The sequence below is a fragment of the Microtus pennsylvanicus genome, chromosome 11 (genome assembly GCF_037038515.1).
Source record: "Microtus pennsylvanicus isolate mMicPen1 chromosome 11, mMicPen1.hap1, whole genome shotgun sequence".
Lineage (NCBI taxonomy): Eukaryota > Metazoa > Chordata > Mammalia > Rodentia > Cricetidae > Microtus > Microtus pennsylvanicus.
In genome coordinates, this window is record NC_134589.1 from 33,240,658 (window position 1) to 33,250,857 (window position 10,200).

Sequence of the window (10,200 nt, forward strand, 5' to 3'; positions counted from 1 at the left end):
ACCTGATCCTGGGGTAGGGGTCACACCTGACCCCTTCGAATGAGTTCTGGTGCCTAGGGAAGGGAGCCCTTTATTTCACAGGAGGCAGCACACGGTGGTTTGGCTTCTTGCCTGCTCCTGTGCCTCTCACAGCTTGGAGAAAGAGAGGGTCCCTGTTACCACAGCAGCCAGCTAGTACACAATTTGTGGAACTGTGGTGACTTCCAGAAAACAAGGAAACTCATCTGTTCCAGCTTCCAAGTGTCCGTCCCTATCCCTTCCTGAAGTGTTCCCAAATATGTCTAGGTTGCTTGCCTGGGGACCTTAGCATGCCGTCTGGAATGTGGTTCTTCTGCCACAGGAGACACAGTTGTTGATGTGGAGTATGAAGAGACAGCTCTTCTTCATAGCCAATCCCATAAGGGCCGAGGTTCCTCTGTCCCTGGAGAAGCAGACCAGCCCAGAACTAGATGTTTCTCGCCTGCCCACTGTACCCTCTGGTGAGGACCTGCCAGCCAAGTCTCCCCTTCGCTGGGCTTGAGCTGAGCAGGTGCCTAACAATGGAACTGGGAGCCGCCCGAAGCCGCATTCTAGGACAGTGCCTTTCTTTCCAGAGTGCTGTTGGTATCATTTGATAAAAGACGGCTGGGTAGGAAGGGGTGCTGTGAGCTTGCTGTGAGATTCTCTCCAGACCGTCTCAAGCACCATGCTTTCAGGTGCTCGTGGGACCAGAAAAGTTGCCAAGGGTTGGGAGAACACCAGCAGACCCCCCTGCCTTCCAAGCCTTGCACAGAGGTCTCTCTGGACAGCATTCTTCCGTGGGCATGCTGCCTCTTGTCTTTCTCTGGCTGGGTTTGTTCTCCAGACAACTCCCTTGCTTTCTCTTCATCCCCTCTCTAGTATCTTCCTGGAAACACATCCTTCCAGAGGAGAAAGAAGCTGAAAAATCTCCCTCCATCATCCACTTGCGAGCTTTCTCAACCCTGCCTCAATCTCTTCCCCTAAGTCAAAGCAAGCCAGTTCCTTCCTCTGTAAAGGGAGGGAGTTGGCACCTAGGCACACCAAGAGCCCTCTGTCCAGCTCTTTACATTTGCAGAGCCCAGGTGGAAAAGGTTTGCTCCATTTATATAGAACCGCCTTTTGCATACCTCTGCTGGGTAGTTGCCTCCAGGAGCCAAAAGGACCCAATGATATCTGCAGATTTAGTCTTCTTTACTCAGAAACTCTGTTGTCTACCAGTACATTTCCAAATAAGCTGTTCGCTTGCTTTAAGCCTCTTTGCTCCGCCCCTTCCCCCCTTAACCCGCTTGCTCGGTTGTCTTGTTTATTAATTTCAAAGGAACTCCTGCCCGAGGGCATCCAGAGGCAGCAGCGCCCTTTCCTCTGCTGAGGCGGAAGCCAGGCCCAGCTTGGCTTTGTCCACCTTGGATCTTGTGTCCCTTTCTCAAGAGCATTGTCTTGAATCTCTTCTCGCTCCTCTGACAAGTGCATGGGAGAAAAAAATCAATCCACTTACACGTCTTCAAAGCCACGAGAGAAGTGAGGTCATCTAGCTACAGGTCCCCAGGCCAGAGGGACCCCACCCTTCTCTTCAGATATTCTATTTGCCTTGGAAGACAGCTGTTACAGGGCAGGGGAGAGACGCCTCAAGAGCTAGAAAGGGGAAGTGAGTCTTCTAAAGCTGAAGACAAGCGAGTATCCATCACTCAGTCTTGGTTTCTTCAAAACATGCAAGCTACGGACTGGCAGCTGCCAGCCCCCCCACTCACTGGAGGTTTCAAAGCCAATAAGAGCTTACTTTTACAATGGAAATTGTTTGGGATTTTGTTTTGTTTTTTTTTTGTAGGGGGTATTTTTTTTTTTAAGACAGAATCTCAATGTGTAACCTTTGCTGGCCTAGAACTTGCCGTGTAGACCAGGAATTCATCGAGATCCACCTGCCTCTACCTCCCAAGAGTTGAGATTAAAGGCGTGTGTCACCACCCAAAGGCCTATGGTGGAGATTTTTTAAAAACAGAAAATAAAGTTGAGTCTACTAAGAGGCTGTAAAGCGGAAGCAGAATTCGCCTGTTTGACAGGCTGGGGCCCTCACTAGGAAGGTGTGATGGGTTAGGGATAGGCAAAGATGGAGCTTAAGGGCCACCCATCCCGCAGACACAGTGGATGCTGGTCTCCCTCTGTAGCCAAGGTGCATTCTCAACCTGATTTTTCCCAGTCTGGAGTTCCTACCTGAGATAATGTATGCGGTCAGACGCGTTTTGCTGTCAGCTGGTTTGGTTAGTATGCTCTGCGTTCACACTTCTTTGTCTTTTTTTTTTTTTAACCAAAGGAAAAAAGTTAAAATCCCTCCCTCCCTTTCCTTCTCCTGCAGGAGGTGAGTGTGTGGGTATCCTGTTAGGACCATTGGCTCCACCCCAGCCTTAGCCAACCTTCAGGTTACCATTCCCACCCCATCCCCTCCCTCCATCCCCCTGCTCTGCACCCCAAAAGAGGACTTGTCCGCCATCATTCCTGTTATGTTAAAGACGCCCGAACTTTCCATGACATATGCCATCCTCTGACCACTTCAATACTGCCGACTTTCATGCAGGGTATAAATGGGAGGGGTGGGGAGGGAGGGAGTAGCCAGTGGGGAGGGGGGAAGGAGGAGGGATGCAGAATAGAGATTTTTTTATTTTGTCTTAAGAAAAAAACCCCACACATACAAATTTGTCATTTAATGGATCCAAAAACAAAGAGAAATGAAATGAAACATACACACGTGCACACACACACACACACGAAAAAAAAATGAATCCAAAATCCCTTTCCCAAAGATATGTTTTTCAAGGACACAAAATTGCTTTTGTTTCCTGTCATGTTTTAATATCAATATTAACACAATGTGTAGTCTAAAACTAGTTCCTTTGTAGTTTGCATGGGATGTGAATGCTGTCTCAACGTGCCCAAATCTAGAAGACTGCATGAGCGTCAATTCAGATGTGAAAAAAAAATATCTCTCTCTCTCTCCATATATATCTCTATTTCTATTGTGATAACTCGGTGGGCAGTGAAGCACCTCCGGTTGGTTGCCATACTGTGTTGAATGATTGTTTTTTTTTTCTTCTATCTATTTCTGGAGCTCCAAGCTTCTTAGTGGTAGCCTGGGCTGAGTATTCTTGAGTCCCTGCTGATGTTTTCGCATGGCCTTGGTTGAGTGTTAGAAGTTGGGCCTCAGCTGTTTTTTTTTTCTCGAGTGTTTGGCTTGTAATGATCGGTGCATGCCTGGCTTCTGGCCTCATACCCAGCTCTATTCTCTGCACACCAGTCCTGAATAGCTACAGTGCTCAACCGAATTTTGGCGCGCCCGCTTCCCCGGCAGGCTCCAACCCGGCGCGGCCCGGAGGCTTCCCAGGGGCCAACAGCCCAGGACCTGTCGCCGATCTCTACGGCCCTGCCAGCCAGGACTCCGGAGTGGGGAATTACATAAGTGCAGCCAGCCCACAGCCTGGCTCGGGCTTCGGCCACGGCATAGCTGTAAGTACCTACCTCGCTGCCTTCCTGCCTCCTCCTTCCTCACCAACCCCACACAGCCCATGGGGAGGAGAGCCCAGGGTTAAGGACCGAGAAGAGACAGGCCCCCCATCAACAGCAGGCCAGCTGAAGCTCCCATCCGCTGGCCCAGCCACATAGCGTAAGGTGTGTGGCCAGCTCTACTCACCATTCCGTCACCTTTGGCCTTTGCCACCTTGAACCACTCATACAACCCATGGCCCTGGTTACAAAGTAAGAATAGGATACTTTCCCCTCCAAAAAAGGGTGGGAGGATGGTGAGAATGAGCTGATAGCCTAAAATCACGTTGTTCTGGCAAATGGTAAGTCTTCGAGCCATTCCCCTCACCTCGGTGGCCAGAACCCCGCCTGCTGGCCGATGGTGGCAGCAGTGCCTGGAAGTTCCCTCCCAGGCCATTCCTTTGCTAACGTTTCTTACAGTTTCTAGGTTCCAAGTAAGTTCCCATTTCCGTTCTTTAGCTGCAGCCCCCCCCCAAGGCCAGATGCATTTGATATCTGTGATGCTCTGTGGTTCTGTAATCTGACTAATCCAGGCAATGGAAATTTGCTTAAGAGATTTGCATGCTGTTTTCAGATTGTATTGTTCTTTCCCCTCCTGGTGTGTGAGCATGAATGTGCCTGAGCCCACTTGCTGGCAGTCCCTCCCCCCCCTCCATTTTTGGGAACAGAAAACGGGGCGGTCTCTGCCCTAGCCAGCCTCACTCTTTTGGAGACGATTTGATTTTGAGTTGAGATGGGGGTGCCTGCTGTCCCAGGTTACGTCCCACATCAGATTCTGTATCTGGGAGAAAGAAGCCAAACTCGCTGTCTTGGGGACTATGCTGGGGAGACCAAAGCCACTGTGAGAGCCTGGGGGACCAAGGAAACTTCACCCATGCCTCCTGGCGTTGGAGGAGCACACACACACACACATGCTCACCACACGCGCACAAACTCTGTCTTACACCTTCTTACACAGACACAGATATTCACATACTTGTGCATGTCAGCCAGCCCCTGGCCTGCGCTTCCTGAGCCCCTTCCCCCCCTCCCCCGTTCAATTCTGCTCCAAAGCCAGTATTACTTGAATCAGTAGTTTGATAAGTCTAATCCCCTCGGATCAACTGTAGTACCAAATGCAGAACATTGTTATTCAGCCCAGAGCTGCATCAGTTTGGGGGCCTGTCACATCAGCCCTCAGAACACGACTCATTTCCATTTTCAGCAGCTAGAAACACACACCCTGTTTGTTCTTGAAAACCTGGGTCTTGGGACCTTCACACTGTGATGTTATTTCTGAAATAATCACGGGCCATCACCGTTGATCCGCACTGACATTTCTTCCCTTAGATGAATCTGTTGAGACTTAGGACAGAGATCCCTGTATTTTGCCCTGTGGGGTTCATGATCACTACAGGCATTGTTTGGGTCATGGGCCCCTCGGAGTCTGGCTCTTGGTTTCCCCTTGGAAAGCATACAAGCTTGGGTGAGGGAATCACAGGGGCAGGAAAGGAGGGAGCTGGGAATGGTGTCACCCCGATTCCCCATGGCACAGTGTCTCAGAATTACATATTCATGCTGGCAACCACAGACTCTAGTCTTAGAGGTGATCTCCTTTCCCAGAGTATGACAATCTGTTCCCATGTATAGCGCACTGATGACCTTAACAATTGTGCAATTTTAGGGCCCTTTGATTGCAACGGCCTTTACAAATGGATACCACTGAACAGGTGCTTCCGTTGCCATCTCACTCTGAGGTATTACCGTCTCTGCCATGCGTCTCCGCCCTGCCTGCGTGTCCGTACACATATGTGCCCTGCTCATACGTGTACACACATGCCCCTCATCATCACATCACATCTTTCTTCTCTCTCTGAACCCCTTTCCAAGGAAGGGGGAACAAAAGAATCTAGTCTCTTAGTCTCTCTCTTAGTCTCTCATTTCTTCCTCCGGCTTTTAATCATGCCCCTCATCTGCTTTCTCTCTCTCTCTCTCTCTCTCTCTCTCTCTCTCTCTCTCTCTCTGCTCATTTTGATTTGGTTCTTTTGGTTCCATTTTTGTATCTTCCCCACCCTCTTCTTTTTCTTTCTTGAGTGTGGGAAACTGGAAGGTGATCTCATGCTGTGCCCATTCCAGGGAGATGGAGGCGGGTCAGTTGGTCTTCTGCCAGGGTCAGGGCCAGGGGATGGGGAGCATGGACATTCTCACGGTCCTATTGAACTGACCCTGTGGGTTTCTCGGGCTCAACCAGTGGGGTTTGTGCAGCCAAACGGCCTGACTCCATCTTTTACTGAAAAGAAAACATTTTTTGCCAGTTAACTATGGAGTAATTATCAAGATTACCACGCGAAAAGCAAATTAAATTAACAGCATCACCTGCCTAACGTGAATTTGGATCCCTGCCAGTTTCTTAACCTTTTAAACTGAGCTCAAGTTAATTAAACATTTTGAAATCATTTTGATGGAAATACAGAGGTGGTGGGACAGAAGGAAACAGGGAGTGAGCAAGCCCCTTACAGCATCCCCCCTCCAAAACTGAGTGTCTGTCATTCTCACAGAAGCCCGGGTCTGTCCTGTGGCATAGAAGCTGGAGGCTGGAAGGCAAGTCAAGAAGAGGCCCCAGAATAGATCCTACCTGGAACGTCCCATTAGCTGTTCACTCTTGGAGCTGGTGGGGCAGGGCAGCTCTGGGTTTGTCCTCTCTGGGATGTATTGGAGAATTGCTCCTAGCCCCAGAGCAACTGAGACTGGGTAGATGGGGGCCATCCGAGAAACTCAGTTGAGTTGAGCTCCACAAATCTTTTAGATGCCTCCTATGTTGCTGTTCGACTAACTCCACTGCCTCTGTTAACCAAATAAACCCTATGTATGAACTTTCCCATTCCTCACCTCCATTGCCCTCCATCACTGGTAGAGCCAGAAGCCACTAACAGTCTGAAGAGAGCTACTCGCTACTAATGAAGCTGGGTTTGGGGGCTTGGGGACAGTAAGGATCCTCTGAAAACAAGGAGGACTGACAGCACCAAGAACTCTGAGGGCTGGAGATGACTTCAACTATCAAATCAAGAGGGACTCAAAGACTGCCTAGGCACAGCATGTCCTCGAGAGGCCAGCACTGAGGCTGCCAGTGTCCCCTCCTCACAAGGCTCCTATGAGCTTAGCCTAGGGAAAGTAGAGGCTGGCCCCAGTCTATATCCATCCTCCAACCCGAAGTTTCAGTGTTTATATAAGCATAACGTAGCCAGGAGAGCAACAGTGTAAAGTCAAGTTACACGATTGCAGGGCAGCTATGAAAGACTGGGCAGGAACCTCGTTTTTCTCCAGAAGTGACCCTCTGACATTGAGTACCATTCACGGAAGAGCCTGGGCCCACAGGCCATCCAGGATAACGCAGTTAGAAAACCTGAATCCTGGGCCTCTTTTGGTTTTCTTGAACCAGAACTGGTTATGTGGTTTATGGGTTTTGTTTTTGTTGTTGTTTGAAGTTTTTACTTGTTTTTTAAGTAGTTACATCAGTCCCTTACTATATAATCTCATAGTACAAATTCACATTTTCACTCAATGGCAGTTTTTATTTGTTTGATTGGTTTTGTTGTTGTTGTTTTTGGTTTTTGTTTTGTTTTGACTTTTGACTTTTCAAGACTGGGTTCTCTGTGTAACTCTGGCTGTTCTGAAACTTGCTCTGTAGACCAGGCTGACTTCAGACCCACAGAGATCCGCCTGCTTCTGCCTCCTGAGTGCTGGGATTAAAGGTGTGGGCCACTACAGGTTTTTTTTCCCCCGACAAAGCTTCAAAAGCAAAAATTTAAACAGAAAGGGAATTTCCTATCGATGTGTGATTTGACCAGCTAGCTGAAACCCGTGCTGACTCATACTTCCCTCCATGCACTCCAGAACCTTCCAGCCCTGTGTCAGGTCTGTCTGGCCCCTTCCCAGCATCAGGCATGGCTTTAATACCTGGGTTACCACGCTGGGAAGTGAGCCATTGGCCCAGCCATTTTCATACACACACACAGTCACACAACCTAGTCCTTTGACAACCATAGTCGAGACCTTGCAAAGAACCTTATGTGTGCCTGACATCTCTCTTTCTCCTCCCTCCTGACCTCCCTGCCCTACAGAGCATACCTGGATGTCCAGGCAAGACTGGGCGAAGTTTCTGAGTGGCCCTTTGTTTAGGTGATGTCCTCAGACCTGGATCCCCACCAGCCTCACTCCTCATCCCAACCAGAGATGGCACACTTTGGATTGAGGGTTGACTACATCTCATCTCACCGACCTGCTGTAATATAAGACAACAGCTTTTAAACGTGTATATAATCCATGATTTTGGTTTGGTTCTGTTTGTTTTCCTTTGGTGGTCTCCCTCTCCCTCCCCTCTCCTTTCTCCTTTTCGATCTCCCCGAATCACATTTGGTAGTGAATTTTGACTTAGTCGAGTGTCACCTTAGCTTAATATCTAGTTGAAAGCTAACCATAGTATACTTGTTATATATTAAGGAATTTTCTTTTTTCTTTAAAAAAAAAGAATTTTGTTTTGTTTTGATTCTGTTCTCACTTTTAAAGGATGCTGAGATGGTGATGTTACTCTCCATTTTTGGTACCAATTCTGAGACTGTAAGAATTTTCATCTGGGACTTTGGCACTCACTGAAACAAAGTCGTGATGTGCGGAGCGGGAGGTGGGCGTAGACTCTCTGTTGCGTTGTAGAAGTGACATGCAGTTGGCTGCTTAACAGACTGGCAGTTCATTTTTGTGACGTCTCTTTGTTAACCTAAGTCTATCTATTTTCGGCAATAAGGTAAGGACGGCCATGTTTTGAGCGCCTTCCTTTTCTATGAGTGCTTTTTTTTCTGTTCAAAGAGGTCATATTATAAGGTTTTTTGAAATTGTGAATTCTAAAAAACAAAAAACAAACAAAAAAATGTTGTAAATATAATTCCATTAACTACATAGAAACTATTAAGAAAGAGAGAATCAAAAATATTTTTGTGGGGGAGTTGCTCCCAGGCAGTTAGGTGCCCTGGAAGGAGGGGAAGGGAGGGAACCTTGATGAAGCTGATGAGCTACAGCAGGCGAGCACCCAGCTGCCAGGGCGACCGGATTCCACCCTTAGCGCCTCTGTTGGTGTGATAGACCTAAGAACCGCATTAGCACCCTGCCAGCCCAGCAACCTCTCAGTGCACAGCTTCAAATAGTAAGGTCTAGCTAGATTTTTATTTAAAATATGAAAAACTGCTTTTCCCAAGACGTTTTTTAAAGGAAAAAAAAACAAAGCTACAATTTTAATATTTAACATAATTAAAGTTTCCAAGCACACCTGTTTTGGCTTAGGGGAAGGGCAGGGTGGGGGCATTCTTTTTCAGTCTTAATTTTTAAATATCTGATCATTTTATATTGTCCAGTCATTTCAGCACCTCCAAAGGTCCCTAGGGTACTCTGCCTCTCTCCTCACCCTGTCCCCCATCCTGCTCCCAGAGCGGGGCCCACGGGCCAGGAGCGGATAAGCCTGCATGAATACATCCTTTCTCCATCCACTTTCTATTTACAAATTAGAAAAGCAACCTTTCAGTTTATATATATATATATATATATTTTTATTTTGATACCTCAGTGCTGCAAGTATCATCAGAGAGGCTATGGAAGAGTTTTGTTTTTTTTTTAATTTATTGTAGATGTAAACAGAATTTTAAAAATAAAAGGTATAAACATCACTGCACTGTGACTGGTGGGAAAAACTGACCGTTTCCTGTTTGCACATGCCTGACATTGGCTGTTATAATATATGGTCCTCAGCTGGGGAAAGACACGTAGGATGAAGGATATTTTTTAATTTAACTTTTTTTTTTTAAATATTGGTCATAGGTCGGCAACAGCAACTGTAGAAATACAAACTCATTAGGTGGCATTAAAGCATATTGTAGTGTGGATATATATTTTTTTTCTTTTTTAAAATGTGATATTGACATTTTATTAATATTTTTTAAATTGTTACGTTTATAAATTTGGTACTTAAGGCACAGCCAGTATGAGACACTGAATGCGACGTTTATTATAAAGAGCTGCTGCACTCGTGTTTTTATGAATTTTACTAACGCATAGACTACGTAGACATTCACAGACATGGTAGCGCAAAGGCATCGGCAAACCAAGTCTCCGGAAAGCTCACTCAGAAAGGAAAGAAGCCTGCTTCTGTTCTAACGAAATGCAACTTTAAAAAAGAAAGAAAGAAAAGTCATGTTCTTTGTTTTTAAAATAAAATGCTGGGTTGTTTGGGAAGGTTTTGGGTTTGGGGTGTTTTTGTTTTGTTTTGTTTTTAAGTTTCCAAACAACTAAACCAAGTAAAATGCTGGATGCTTTTAAAATACAAAACTTATTCAAGTTACAAAAATAACAAAATAGACGTTTTATTTAAAAAAAAAAAAAAAGCAGCGACAAAGAGAAAGAGAGACACTAAATCCCAGCAGTTCGGTGTCCAGCTAGAAGTAACGACTCTTTGTCCGTGTTGGTGATGTCTGTCCCCCGCCCCTGTCCATTTCTCCACATCCCCATCACCTCATAGAAGACCCTTTGTTGATCATCGTTTGTTAATAATGTATAAAATGGCTATCATGTAAGCGTGCTGTCTTGGTACTAGCGTAGTAACTTTTTTTCTCTTTCTTCTAGTACATAGGTATAACGTAATTAAGG

At 46.5% G+C, this 10,200-nt stretch overlaps 1 protein-coding gene across 12 annotated transcripts in view; it reads left to right on the forward strand.

Moving 5' to 3' along the window:
* Positions 1 to 9,224, forward strand: part of Msi2 (musashi RNA binding protein 2) — a 363,455-nt gene extending 354,231 nt beyond the window's left edge. For 3 of the 12 annotated variants that reach the window (XM_075991151.1, XM_075991153.1, XM_075991150.1), the window contains 2 exons: positions 3,341 to 3,495; positions 7,632 to 7,834. In XM_075991151.1, coding sequence (XP_075847266.1) covers positions 3,341 to 3,448 — 108 coding nt within the window. In that variant the 3' untranslated portion in view covers positions 3,449 to 3,495; positions 7,632 to 7,834. Of the gene's footprint in view, positions 1 to 3,286; positions 3,496 to 5,194; positions 5,268 to 7,631 lie in introns of all 12 variants that reach the window. The other 9 variants (XM_075991146.1, XM_075991144.1, XM_075991149.1 and 6 more) reach the window with 5 other exon arrangements.
* Positions 9,225 to 10,200: the final 976 nt, after the last annotated feature.